We start from the raw sequence: 15,028 nt of genomic DNA on the forward strand, positions 1-15,028 counted from the left end.
GCCTCCTTTGAACCTCCACAGACACATCAGTGCCTTAGGGATGCAGTTCTCTCATCTGACAAGTTAATCTGCCTTCAGGATTTCCCCCCAAACAGTTTCTGCCAGGAGTACCACAGCCCCAGCTGGTAGCCCAGGGCTACTATCCTCTGTGGTGGTTCTGGCCAGCACTGCTCCCTCAGGTCAGCCATTACTGCTCTCAGCTGTGGCTTTTAACTGCTGGTTAGGTTGTAAGTGTGACAATAAATGGTGTAAGATGAAAGAGTCCTTGCACCTGTGGGGTGAGAAGTGAGAGGTTAGGGAACCCTCTCACAAGTCTTTGTGCTGGTGTATCTGCAGGAGCAGGAAATGTCTTCGGGAAGATGCTGAGATGGTGCAAGTCAGGCTGAAATGCCAGTGGTACCCAGGAGAGGACAGTCAGCCAAAGCACGTATGTGATTTCCTTAAAGCATTTCATCTATTAATTACAGACCATCCTTCTATGTGCAGGCATTCTGTGCCCATGTTTGTATCGGTGTAGCTACTTTAGTTGCTTTCAAAACAAAACCCTACACGTTTATGCTTTGCACTCTAAACAGTCCTCAGTTTTCTAATGCACTTTCATTATGTTTCAAAATTGCTGTAGGAGAAAAAAAACACTATTTAAAAACCAGCAGAAAAGTACAGTCATCTGCAAATGTTGGTTGCACTGCTGCCTTGATGCTATTATATAGATAAGCCACTTTGTGGTAATTTAATTTAGTGCACTAAATTCCTTGTTAATTAAGAGTAATGTACCTATCCGCAGCAGTTGCATTTGTAGCTCTTCTAAGCTGAAGATTAATTTACCCGTGCTTCTGCAGCTTTGAAGTAATACAAGCTATATCTACTTTTTCATTTGTATGGAATGAGAGTGTTAAACCAGAATTGTGTCACAAGCATTCTTTCTGAATTAAAGATGCACTCAGGCATAATTGTCCATGTTCAAAAGCACAAACAAGTTCAGATCTGCGCAGATAAAATAAAAGCCAAGGTTTAGAACATCTGCTGGATCTCAAAGACCCATCTGATGTTCCCAGGTACACGAGATACGAGGAATGTATCTGTGAGCTCTTTACGTAAGTGATTTCCTATGTGAAAGAGAAATCTAAACAATTTTCTAAAACCTGAAACCACGTGATTGGCATCTTTCCTGCAATGGGGGTGTGGAATCCATCAGTTACTGCAAATTTGAAGCTTCTGTAAAAATCCTTGATTGCTAGCATGATACCATTCTCTTTAGTCTATACCACGCCCACTGTTTCAAGCTCTAGCTGCTCGTTTTGTTTCATTAGGAAGCTGAAATTTTGAAACCAAAAGCTGTAGATTCAGTTGTCAACACCAGTAATTAGTTCAGTGATGATCATCTAGATGCTTAATCGCCTCACAAATGCGTCTGGCCTCCAAAATGTGCCAGAGGTGCCAAAAGAAGTTCCTTTCCCCATTTTTCTAACAAATTTAAATACGTTCAGCATTCTCAGGGTAGCATTCCGTAGCGCAGTTAACAGTGGGGATCATTAAGAAACAAATGGAATTTCATATCGAATTACCAACCTAGAACAACACAGGGAGTAACTGATACCTTCAGTATTCTGGTGAAGCAAAAGCCGCGTAACGCCTCTCCGCAGCTACTGCAGAGTCCCAGGCTTCGCTCGTTCATCAGGGTTTCCATTCACTAATTAACCAACCGAGTCACTCAGCATGTCTAGACTGCAATTTTGTTGAGACAGGTATTGTGACACAGTAAGTCCTCCCAATGAACTGCTAAGCTCATTTTAATACCACAGGTATTTTGATTAATGTTTCATTCTGCGAGCACTTAGGAATTGCAGTAATACAGGATCAGACTTCAGGTCCATCAAATCACATCCCAGCAGAACCCATCTTGTCAAAGAGATGCCAGATGGGCACCAGATTGTTTCAGAGACCACCACGTCCCCACTCTTCATTCAGAGCTGCGCTGCCAATAGTCAGTTATTTTCCCTTTGCTCGCAGACCTTTGTGGGAGCCTTAAATGTACGCAACTCCCATTCACTGGAATATGTCAGGTACTGCTGTGTGACCAAAAATGGGCTGTTTCTTTGCTCCTGAAATGTTCCTCTATACAGACACAAAAACACTTCAAGTGACTTTGCCCCCAGCTGAACATTTTCTTTTTAAGTGGAACCTAATAGCTATTAAACTCGGTGTAACACTGCTCCTAAATGTGTTAGAAATGATGGATTATCTCAGCAACAGACTGGTTAGCAACTTCTCCTCAGTTTCCATTCTGTAACACAGTGGTCTGCAAACAAACAGTGAAAAAGATGAAAGAGGTAAGAGCCATAACTTATAAAGTGAGTAACTATTCTGAGGAAATCATTACACTGAAACGTAATGTAATGGTCTATTTTGGGAACCGTGGTCTTTGCAGTAGAATTTATAACCTTTGTTGCCTAACGCATATCGTTAGCAAATCCATGTGAAGGTTATATGTAAAGACAGCAAAAAAAAGAGTAAATCTCAAGCTAAACCACCACAAAACAATCTACCTTCTTGAATAATAACCGAGAACAAAAGAAAAGAAGATCAAACAAATATTAAAGTACAGTCCTCTTCAATAAAGGGCCCTAAAGGCCAATATATTCACATAGGAACCTCAGCAATACTTTCTCTTAAAACAGTGCCTTCCCTGCTTTAAATCACCATTCTTCCCTGCCTAGGCTTTACTTTTCCTCATTGAGAGTCAACTTCAAATTTAGTAATAACTTACTGGCAGAAAGTACATTTTGGCATTTTTAATATTAAAAGTTCCTTGCATTTCTAGCAAAAGTAGGTACAACCCCACATTCCTCCACAGAGCATTTTATTGGCTAACCTGTTAACGTGCTGCAAATTGTAGTTTCAAATCATTCTGTCTCAGATTCTCTGTAAAGGCCTATTTTTTAGGCACTGGAAACTGGTATTTATAGTTCACAGGAAATTGTAAAATAATTTCACATCAAAAAATAGTGAAACCATAATACTGAATTGAAGCATTCCCTTGGGTAAATGGGTACATCTCCATTACTATCTCATTTTCAGCCCCTACAGATCTGGCTAATTATAAACTTATAAAAATTGAATAGCTAGTACGTACTGGGAGTGAACAGGCACCTTACCAGCGATTTGTTTTGATACGATAAAGCAGTCGGTGATTTATCCCTGCCAGCAGAGGCTGGAATTTGAAACACCCCCACAATTCTGTCCTTAAAACTGCTGTAACTTGTTAAATATGGAAAACTGGCATAAAGGATGTAACGCAAGTTAAACTTTCCCAATGCTTTCTTAAAAAGTTTATGAGACTTTAAAAATGTTCTCCCATTCAGTTATAAAAAGGTTTCCATAGCAACTTTTATGCAACATGACTTTTTGCTATAAACACACTTACAGAAGCGTCACACTTCTCCTACGTGTTCATTGTGTTTTCATGGGGAGCAAAGAAACCCCATCCCCTTCCTGTTCTCCAGGTTCTCTGGCTGAGGTGGCAGCAGTAACACATTTTGACTTGTTTGGAGAGATTTCTTTGGTCAAGCTGCAATGGAAATAAACACACTTCAAGAGGTTATTATTATTTTGCAGGAATTAGACCACGGAGTTTAATCACTCAACTTTTAACCACTCCCAACTGCATGTGATTTGCATACGTTACGGCAAGAGAATTGATACTGGGAGCAAATGAATTGCTGAAGTGTCAGAAAGTTGGAAAACTGAAATAAGTATACTAAAACTATTTGACCAAGTTCCCAGTTTCCTGCAGTTCCCAGTGCCAGCCTCTCTCAGAGCGTCTGTCTGATTTCATTATCTCTAGGTGCAGTAGAAGAGTTTTAAAATTAGAAAAATCCATCCATGCTGACCAAACTGGAAATATTTGGCAGTCTAATCCAGGGTTGGCCCGTTGTTCAACTGGAGTGATAGTGCCTGAGTTTCAAGAGGAGAAACTGCCCGTTTTTTAAGAACTTTGGCATGGCACGGCACCACTTTTTTCTGCGCGTTTTTGTACGCGACACACTGCTTGTAAAAAGAGCTTTGACAGTCTCGGAGGCCGCAGTCGTTCCCTTTCTTTGGGGAGCAGCTGCTGTCCTCGTGCCCTCACGTTTCGTTGCCAGGTGGAGGGTGGGGTGGAAAGGTTCCTGCACTCTGCTTCTTGGCCAACAGTTTCCCTTCCTCGCTATCACTAATTTTATTCCATTAGGGGCAGTACCAGCGGAGAGCACTTGTTCAGGCACTGCTCCAAGAAGCTGATGGTTTTGCCAGTGTCAGCTATAAAAATATACCATAAAGTAGAACAAAAGATAATGGTTACTGCTGGCTCCCAGCTCCTGCCACCACTACTGAAACCAGCTCGGGGATAACGACGATGAATGTTTTCCACGGCATTTGGACGAGGCCACTCTGATTCATCGGCGAGCGGAAGGTGAAAGTTCCAGATCTAATACGTCTTCTGCCTCTGCCATCAAATTTGTGCTTCTTTTCTCCTCAGGCCAGCGCCGTTGGTAACTGGCATTGCACTGGTGCTTGCTGGGGGGCTGAGGGTTGTGTTGCGTTATTGCAAAAGCCTTGGTTAAACCAAGTAGATCTGATTATTTGAAGGAAACTCTTTTTTTACTTCAGACTTTTATCTTCCCTGAATATATTATTAGATCAAGTGTTTACTCAAAATCTCACTGGAAGTTTGCAGAGGAGAGGGAGACGTTACTCAGCCTTTGCCTGGAATGCAGCAGGCGCCCTGTAAGTGCACGTTTTAGTGCGGGCTGCCACGCAAAGCCAGGAACTCACTTTGGAAACTCCTGTTCACGCAGGGTGTTAGAGGTGCTCTGAATTCCTGCCAGTCCCGGCTCCTCTGGGTTCCCGGGCAGAGGATCTGCATACCCCGACCTCAGAGAGCACAGCCCAGGGCAGGCCATAAGAATGCTGCGGAGGCAGGGAAGCCTCAGGCTTTTCTAGGGAGATAAAACGGGCAGCGTTTCTGCGCCTGTGCTGGCAAACGTATCAGTTATGTTTGGCACTGCACTAACAAGGCTGGGTTGGAGGACTTCACTCTTGGACTTGAGTGTCTAAATTCCACTGTAGCCTTGGCTTCAGAAACACAAGCCCTTCTGGGCCAAGGTCCTTCCGTGACTCAGTTCAGAGCTCATAAAGCAGAGAAAATAATTACCTCTCATCATGCAGAAGTGCTGCAAACAAGTAATATGAAATACTTGATGGCAGTTACAGTAATTTCTCATAGTTAGGGTCCCCAGCAAATGGAGGGATTGTACAGCAAAACCACCCAACAGTTACCGAATTAACTGCTGTAGGAATTAATATTCCAAACATCGCTAAAAGCCTGGCACAAGCTCCTTTGAAAATCCCAACCAGAGCTGAGATTCTCTTTTAAAAGCAAATGAAACGGGTAGCCAAGAGCTATGAACACTGCAAATTAATCTTTGCCCTTGCATACAGCCTTCTGGATTACCTGCACTCTCCTAACTTGATCCAGGACTTCTGCATCCTACTTTTTTCCCCCTTTTCCATATTTGCTGCCAGCTTACTACTGTAATTTGTACTCTGACAAATACACTTTCCAGCCTCACCACCATTTCTGGGTCACTTTGCAGAATAAAGCCTTTGAAAGCTAGAGATCTCATTTTGACCAGTTATAGTCACAACTGCTGCTGCACGTGAACATCCCATGAATTCTCATCTGTCTTCTCTCTCATTGCCAAGGGCAAGGGTAAAGATAATATTTCATGGCTTAAGTGGCCTTATAAAATGGGCAAACTGTAACATACTCTGCTTTCCAAACCACATTTTTTTATCAAGGCAATATATAAACAAATAAAAAAAAAAATCGGCTCAATTCATTTTCAAGCAATGATTCTGAACATGTAAACAAGCTTCTGTCTCCAGGCAGGACAGCTGCTTGTTACATGGGGGAAAAAAAAAAAAAAAAATCAATACACTCCACAGCGCTCAAGTACTGCCAGCACCGAGTCAATTTAACATTAGTGAACACAAACCAAAGGCCACACTCATTTTCATTTCAAAAGAAATTTTTTTTCTGGAAGAATGAAAGAAAAACCTACAGGAAATTAATACAACCGAGTTTCAAAAATGAAACAAGTGGAAAATTAATGGCCCTGGAGTCTTACCAGCTACAGGAGAGGAGGATACAGGGTGTGAGCTCAAGTCAGGCAGCTAACTGTTCATTTTATGATCTTGCTCCTCAGTCAACACAGTAAAATAATAACGGGGAGGGAAGGCCACGGCAGCAACACGGGCAATCAAAATAGAAGAGTGATCACGAAGCTTCTTAGAAACCTCCATTACATCCCTTATCAGGTTTTGTTTTAAATGAACAATAGTATCTTTTACCAGCCTCACATTTACTCCTGCTGGGACAAGGTTAGCTGTCAGCATGTGAGGCTGTGATTTGGCACACCCCTAGATCCGTGTTTTTCCCATCATTATTCTTTAACTTTGGCTCTTCTCATTCCTTCAAGCAAGGTTGTCCAGGAATCCAGAAGAGTCTGTGTGTCCTAGAACAGAAGTGATGAGGCAGCAGTGAGGTGCAGCTGGACAAAAGCTTTTAAAGGTAAGAGCAAGGGGGTTTGATTGCTGCGACTTTTGATAGCTGGTGAGAGGTGTTGTGCAGCGCTCGGCTGTGCTGCTGGCAGGGCTGCAATGCAATGCTGCAACCAGTTTCTGCCCAGCACCTAATGTAAGAACAACAAAAAATCCCTTCACTGAAACAGTAGTGTAGCTAAGGAAGTAATTAATACTATTGCATTTTACAATACATGTGCTTATTCATATTATTTCCTGATACATTTTGAACAAAAATTATTTCTACCACTATAAAAACATCGTACAGAACACGCCGGTGTGGGTTAATAAATGTATACATACAAGCTGTGTTTAACACTGCAGTTTAATTAGAGCTGGGCTTAATGACTTGCTTCTCACTACAGATGTGCTCCATAGCCTTACCTGGTTTAAATTAACATCAGCACCAGAGAGGCAGCCACGTGCAGATCAAGCCAAAGGTGCGATTTTCTTAATTTCTGTTTATATTATTTTATACACAAGGAAACTATTCTAATGTTGCTTGACGTAAAATATGACTGGGGAGCAAATACTCCACTTCAAGAACTGCTGCTGCACAGCGAGATTCCGTTATATGTATGTAGACAGGCAAAACCCAACTCAAATTCCACTTTACAAGTCAGTAACTTCCAGAGACGCTTTTGTCATGTGGGAACAGGTTTTGGCTGAATTCCAGCCTCTATGTTACATTCACAGAGTCGAACAAATAAAGTCCTAGCGAGAACTTCAAATCTGATTTACCTCTGAATTTTAGTGAGAACACCTTTACGAATTCTATAGGCAATCAACAAAGCATCTTGTTCGATGTTTCACACAAACTGGTGTTAAAACTTAGATATAGCTGAACAGTTTCCACCCTGAAAGCTATTTTCCCTTCTTGCTTAAAAATTCTGTTTCTTGTGTATGTTGTTCTTTGGTCTAGCAGTAATATTAAAATAATGCATTTTCTTCTAAAGGCAAACCAAACTGCCAGTTTGTCCATTATCTAACAACCAGCATTATTTTGGATTCAAAATCAGAAATTCCAGCAAGATGTGTCTACAGATTTGACACACAAACTGATACAGGGCATCAGATTCAGCCTTTGAGAGCATAAAGCAGCGCTTAATAGATTTCTGCAGCTGTTTGGTCAGCAAAACACCACAACCCAATCTTACACAAACACAGCAGAATGGCAAATCCAGTGCAGCCGAGTTTTCAGTAGCACATAAGGGAAAAAACCCCACAAATTACTGGCTTTGGTGAGTCTATGCCGTGGCTGACCACTTCCAGAAATGTTCGTTTCCCAAATAATGACTGACAGGTTAAAAAAACAAAGCTTAAAAACATATGTCAATACTGTCATTTAGATGTAAAGTTTAGATCAAGATGGTTGATAAAACCGATAGGAACCCAGCCAAATGCTTCATTCCTGTTATAGCACTCAGTCAGCCAGAAAATTAAAGCAAAGACAGAACAATTTCAATCTAGCCAGTTATCCACAGAACTATACTTTATATACAGTTTATTTCACTAGAGATCTTAATTTTATACATAGTATAAAGGGGTATCCTGGTATCACACATATAGTTATTTTACCGTACTGTTTAAGAACCAATTTTTTTACATAATACAGTATTAAGTACCATATTAATTAAAACAAGTGATTTTTTAAAAAAACTACATATAAATGGATGTTTATCATACGCACAGTGCAAGAATGTTTTTTATATCATTGTAATCACAAAATGTGAATCTAAAACACAACACTGTGATTTAAAACTAATTTATGATGATGATGCCTTGTGTTGTAGACAGATCGATTAATCTTTCAATTACCAAGCAGTGTTAAATTCCAGACAAACAGCAGCAGCAGCTTATAATTATGATTTCAAAAAGGCATCTTCCACAGTAACCCAAGTTTTACAAAACACTGGTTTATCCCTACTTCTGATCTTGACAGTGTCCTAAGGAAACAGAAGAATGGCATAGATTTCATTTGGAATTATCTGGTAACTAATGCTAAATAAATTCTTTATTACTTCCACACAGGAAACCTTTAAGGATGATCAAAGAGGTAAAGGTGGAGAGGTTTATGGGCAGAATTCTCAGAATTTTAGTAACGGAGTACAGGATTTCTCCTCTGCAAATAGGAAGAAAATACTGTAATATAAATCAGGTTGTAATATTTACAGAAGACAATCGTGGAAAAGAAAGCATTCATAATGTAAACACGTCAGAAACGACTTCTTCATTTTCCCTTTTGCAGAGCGGGGCAGTGGATGAATATCAGCTAATAAGAAACAGATGTCTTCCTCAGAAGAACCACTTCACCATCACAGAATATATGTGGTAGTTGTTGAGAATTGCTAACATGTTTTCTTCCCTCCCTCCCCCCAGAGTTTCAAGTTCAATAAATAGTAGAAAAATAATCCTTTACTTAAAAATCTTGAGATGCATTGTCCCCGGTTCCATACAGCAATTGTTGGAGCAGTGAACTTCCTATGCACGAAACAAACTGCAGAGAAACCAACAGCCTTTCCCCACCCCCCGCCTCTATCTGGCGCTTTTTCAGTCTTCAGCTGCACAGATTTCTGCTCTTCCAGTTAAGGAAACCAAATCATCGCTGGCTCTTTTAAGCTCGCTCTCTCCTCTTGGCTCAGCCTAACAGGGCTTCCAAAGCTTGAGCTGCTATATAAACTTGCGTCCCTGTTTCTGGAGGTCTAACATGCCTCCTGCTCCACTTTATTAAATGTTATGGCAGGTCCATTCATCAAGTGCGTTTCCCTTCCATTTCAGAGCCAACCTTCCATTTATAAAAACCTAAAGCTTTTATGCCTCACCGTTTACTCGGGAGGTTAGTTAAATCGTTCCCGGTGAAAAGCAGAGAAAACAAAGCTGCCCGTTGCTGCACGGATCATTGTTCACCAATTAACGTTCCTTTTTGTCGCTGTTCATTAGCATTCTGCATCCACAGTGTGTACCGTGACGGCAGCCTGTAAATGGTGGCTGTGGTGAAGGGTCGGGTGGTGCAACCGGTAGTGGTGAAACTTGTGACTCAGGAGGGCGGCTGTCTGAGGCGGCGTGTCCAGGTCTAAGTCTTCGTCATGGTTTCCGACGTCGACGCCGGCCGACAACGGGTCGTTATTGCACGGAGGGTTTTCGCTGTCCTCCTGAGGACTCATAGTGCTGTAGCCTAGAAAATAGATCAGCAGGACTAAGAATTCAAAGCCAGACTAGAAGGTCAATATTCCACGGTGCTGACTGCTGCACCCTTCATGGAACCAGACACGGTCAGTGCTTTACAGAGAGTAAAGCAATTAAGATTCTTCAATGAATAGAAAAAGAAAACAAACCAACAAAACCATCCTCTCAGAACCATCTGGGTTGGAAAAGCCCCTGCAGCTCCTCCAGCCCAGCCATGACCCTCCCCCTGACCGTTCCCAACTGCCCCAGATCCCTCAGCGCTGGCTCAGCCCGACTCTTCAACCCCTCCAGGGATCCCGGGGACTCCCCCCTGCCCTGGGCAGCCCATTCCAACGCCCAACAGCCCCTTCTGCACAGAAATCCTTCCTCAGAGCCAGCCTGACCCTGCCCTGGGCAGCTTGAGGCCATTCCCTCGGGGCCTGGCGCTGGGGCCTTGGCTCCAGAGACTCATCCCCCCTCTCTGCCCCCTCCTGGCAGGGAGTTGCAGAGGGCCAGGAGGTCTCCCCTCAGCCTCCTCTGCTCCAGACTGAACCCCCCCAGTTCCCCCAGCCGCTCCCCAGCAGACCTGTGCTCCAGACCCTGCCCCAGCTCCGTTGCCCTTCTCTGGCCACGCTCGAGTCATTCAATGGCCTTTTTGGGGTGAGGGGCCCAACACTGAACCCCCTCAGCGAGGGGCGGCCTCCCCAGTGCCGAGCCCAGGGCTCAGATCCCTTCCCTGTCCCTGCTGGCCACGCCAGTGCTGACACAAGCCAGGATGCCGTTGCCCTCCTTGGCCCCCTGGGCACACTGCTGGCTCATTCTCAACCCCCCCAGGTCCCTCTCTGACCGGCAGCTCTCCAGCCACTCCTCCCCAGGCCTGTAGCCCTGCTGGGGCTTGTTGTGGCCCAAAGGCACCCCTGGCATTTGCCCTCAGTGAACCTCCTCCAGCTGGCTGTAAGTTCATAATGGATCCCTCTCTCCGTCACCATCTTTGTTTATAAACTTTGGGGGCCATGGTCTGTACCACCCCAGACAGTAAAAGACAACCATCCCTTCAGCAGTTGGTTACGGCAGAATTGCTAGCACTGCTCTTCAAACCAAAACGTTAACAGGTTTTTTTGGAAGGTGGTATCTTTTAAGATATTACTTAAATTTTTACACACAGAGAAGAAATAGGTGGGGTCTGCTCCTGTTACCACTATTCCTATAAACTACACATTTCCTAGGAAGCGTCGCTGGCTATTCTATCTGGAAGCAGAAAAAGATCTTCACATCATCTTGTACAATCAGAGTACTGTATTTTTAAAAGGAGAGAGCACTTTTCACCTGTAAAAAAAAAATCTATCTGCAAAAACCAAGCATACATTTTTAATGCTGGTGAGCTTTCCATGGTTAAAGAAATTACTGAATCTGCTTGGGGAGGGTTTCACACAGCGGGTCCACTGAGCCAAAGAGCACTGACGTCCCAGCTAAGCCTGTGTGCATCGTGTGGGTAACTTGAGGCTCTCTTTGGGTTGAAATACCTGCTACTGGGGTCTGAGGAGTTAAAACCCCGCTCAGCGGGCAGCAGTACTGAGAGGCTGCAGTTCTCCGGGATAGCCTAAGGAAATGATGTCACTAGAAAGCCAGCTACCAGCTAAGCCTTGCAAAACAAGATCTTGCTCTCTGAGTGAGGAAGCTGCCTCCTAACAGGCCCCTCAGAGATTTTCTGTCCCTTTCTTCTGAAGCGGGTGCTAGTACTTCCTATGAGATTTGGATTTATCACTGAAACCAGCTGTTGCCACTCAAAACCAGTTTGCAAACAAAACCACCTCAGTATTTCTAAATGCAAAAACACCAACTTTCAAAACTCCTGTTTAATTAGAAAAAGAATCTTTCCCAGAAAACTTTGGCTAAGAGCTGAAAACCCACAAGTGCTTCTGAGCATCTCGGTCATGTTTTGAGCTTGAGACACCTAAAAGAAGTGTGTTAAAAATCTCAGGCTGAGCACCCAGAGCTGGTTCTCACTGCCCATGCTCTGAGTCGTCGTTTCTAGCTGGCAGAGAGGAACTGGGGAGGAAGACTAGGCAGTCCTTTGAGGAAGATGGAATTACAGAAACCGAAAATAGAAGCGCCCATTTCAGAACCAGGAAGACAGTTGCCCTCCTGACCCTGACATGTGGGGTAGAAGGATGGGAAGGATTTGCTAGGACGACAAGAAATGGAGCAAAAGGAGCCTTAGTCTAGTAAATCTGCCTCACCACAGGTCATCTGGCCCCAAATCCAGGGTAATTCCCCCCCCAGCAAGCTCGGCCCTCAGATATCTGTTCATTGATGCTCCAAGGCCCTCAGACTTCCTGCCCCTCAGTGATTCCATGAACACAACCACTGTCTTAACAACTGAACAGCTCTGCTGTAACACACCCAGCCACTACGACCCGCAGCGAGAGCTGGCATCGGCAGCAGCCTGCCTTGGCTAACCCTCCTCTTAATTTCTGTTAAGCCTCCTCATGAGTTAACAGCATTATGCCCTTCTTGACAGCTTTCCAGATTGAAGACGACTCTCAGAATCCCAGAATCATCTGGGTTGGAAAAGCCCTTGCAGCTCCTCCAGCCCAACCATGACCCTCCCCCTGACCGTTCCCAACTGCCCCAGATCCCTCAGCGCTGGCTCAGCCCGACTCTTCAACCCCTCCAGGGATCCCGGGGACTCCCCCCTGCCCTGGGCAGCCCATTCCAACGCCCAACAGCCCCTTCTGCACAGAAATCCTTCCTCAGAGCCAGCCTGACCCTGCCCTGGGCAGCTTGAGGCCATTCCCTCGGGGCCTGGCGCTGGGGCCTTGGCTCCAGAGACTCATCCCCCCTCTCTGCCCCCTCCTGGCAGGGAGTTGCAGAGGGCCAGGAGGTCTCCCCTCAGCCTCCTCTTCTCCAGACTGAACCCCCCCAGTTCCCCCAGCCGCTCCCCAGCAGACCTGTGCTCCAGACCCTGCCCCAGCTCCGTTGCCCTTCTCTGGCCACGCTCGAGTCATTCAATGGCCTTTTTGGGGTGAGGGGCCCAACACTGAACCCAGGAATCGAGGGGTGACCTCCCCAGTGCCGAGCCCAGGACTCAGATCCCTTCCCTGTCCCTGCTGGCCACGCCAGTGCTGATACAAATACAATCAAATACTGACCCAGTCTCAGGGCATGAGACATAGCAAAATTCCCTGAACCTAAACAGTGTTGAAGTGTGTGTGAGCACTCTTCCCCGCTGTGCACGTGCCCAGTTAACGTTGATTGTTATTTGCTTAAAGGTGACGTAAGATGTCCTCCATGGTGACAGTAGGGACAAGGCTGAGGGGCAACTGGCACATTGCTCTCTCAACCCACGCTTTACCCCATCAAATACAGGCATCCCACACGCGTTGCTAGAATTTTATGAAAGATGTGCAGCCACATCAAAGAGCAGAGCAGTAGGGAAGCTGACTTGATTGCAAGGAATTTGCTTTTTCTCATTAAGTAGGAGAGGTCCATTATCTCAACTGAACATCCAGATTGTTAGGGCTGGCGATGGAAAAAGCGTGTGGTAAATGTAGTATCGTGTCTGTCGGTCTGAATTCTGGTCACCCAGAGAATCTGGCAGAACCCAAAATCAGAGAGGGGGCGTGTGGCTTTCAGCCGCTGCTATACACCCACTCTGACAAAACCAGCTCCCTCCCTGGACAGAATCAGCTCCCAAAGGGTGTCAAAACCGCTTAACTGCGAAGCAACAAGGAGCAAGGTTTTTTGGTTGGTTTGGTTTTGGCAGCCTTATCTTCAACGTGCCAGACATGTGAAGGAAATCGAGTAACCATGTTGGTTAAGCTGGGGCCAGGGCAGGGATTCCAGGCCTTACCATGGTCGCTCTCCGTTCCCGATCGCCCCCAGTACCGGCGTCTGCGCTCGGGGCTGTGGGCGTGCCGCTCTATCACCGCTGCTATAAACCGAGTGTTGCTAACTGGGAGAGAGAAAGAAACAGAACTGGTTTTAAAGAAAGTGCTTTCAGTGAATTGTATCAGCGGGACAAATCAGTCACAGGGGAACAGGCTTTCTGCAAACTAGTTCTTCTCAAATACTACTGCTTTGAAGAAGGTTGTCAAGCAACAGAGGAGCAGGAGTAAAGAGATGGGGTTTAAATGTGGAATAGATCAAGATCCAGTCGAACTCATTCACCTCATCTGCTTGGATTAATGGAAGTTAGAGAATTACTGTGCCAGTGCTAAAGAACCCGTGGCAGCACTGAAAGCAGACTCAAAATGAAATTAAAAAGGACTTGGAGAAGCAGTAGATGCAAGCCATAAAACTCAGATATGCTTATTTTTCAAGCTTTGATTGTTGTTATAGTTTCAAATCTTGGGTATTGTTCTAGTTCTGTTTTAGTGAGGGCCCAGAGACAGGGCTCTGGTCTCACTCTGGAGCTCTCCCAAAGTTTAGGTGCACCAGCTTGTCTTATAGTACACCAGGATCGTATGCAAAGTGCCATTTTTACTGAACGGTAAAGACATAGATGTGTCCCAAATCACTGCAAATAAGATTTACTGCCACGTCTGTTGAACGTACATGCCAGACTTGGCCTCTGCTTTCCAAGGTTGAATAAAAGTAGGAGTTTTCCACACCCTGTACTGTCACAGCTGCAATTTTTAAGCTGATCAGAGCTATTTTCGGAAGTGTCGTGATGGGGGGGTGTAAGGGGCAAACCTCCTCCACACATAATTGAGATTAGTCTTTTAAAAGGAAAAAAAGTAATTTTTCAGCAGGAAACTAAAGGTACACTGGAAGTTACAGTTTAGATTAGAACATTGTTCTGTCATTTTCTACTGCTATTCAGCACAGGGCTTCCTCACAGATTTTTCATTCTAGTGTATTAAGAAAACAAGTGGCTCATTTAACATTTGTTTTACAGCAAAGCGATTTAGTACTTACTGATTCCTCTGTCTTCATGGCTGTCATCGTCTCTCTCGTCCCTATCATTTTCCAGGTTCGACATACGCACTGACATTTCTACACACCATTACAAACAGAAAAATGCAACTGTTAAGAGAAAAATTTTGGATCATCTTACTAACGGCTGTCACCCTGGTAATACAGTGGAAGCACTTTGTGTTACTGCGTGAAGAGATGCAGTCTGAGCTTGGCAGGCTCTTTCCCCAAGATGGATGGGGCTTGGGATCCTGGGAAAAGGATACACCCCACCTCCCCCTGAAAGGATCAGGCTTTAAAGTTCTGAAGGAAGTGAACAGACTCG

At 44.6% G+C, this 15,028-nt stretch overlaps 1 protein-coding gene across 1 annotated transcript in view; it reads right to left on the minus strand.

Annotated features, from left to right (window-relative positions):
* Positions 1-7,871: 7,871 nt before the first annotated feature.
* Positions 7,872-15,028, minus strand: part of CACHD1 (cache domain containing 1) — a 114,735-nt gene continuing 107,578 nt past the window's right edge. Inside the window, exons 25-27 of the mRNA XM_074906046.1 lie at positions 14,707-14,784; positions 13,640-13,741; positions 7,872-9,796 (exon numbers count right to left, since the gene is read on the minus strand). Coding sequence (XP_074762147.1) covers positions 9,558-9,796; positions 13,640-13,741; positions 14,707-14,784 — 419 coding nt within the window. The 3' untranslated portion in view covers positions 7,872-9,557. The remainder of the gene's footprint in view (positions 9,797-13,639; positions 13,742-14,706; positions 14,785-15,028) is intronic.

This window comes from Athene noctua, chromosome 5 (assembly GCF_965140245.1).
Source record: "Athene noctua chromosome 5, bAthNoc1.hap1.1, whole genome shotgun sequence".
NCBI lineage: Eukaryota > Metazoa > Chordata > Aves > Strigiformes > Strigidae > Athene > Athene noctua.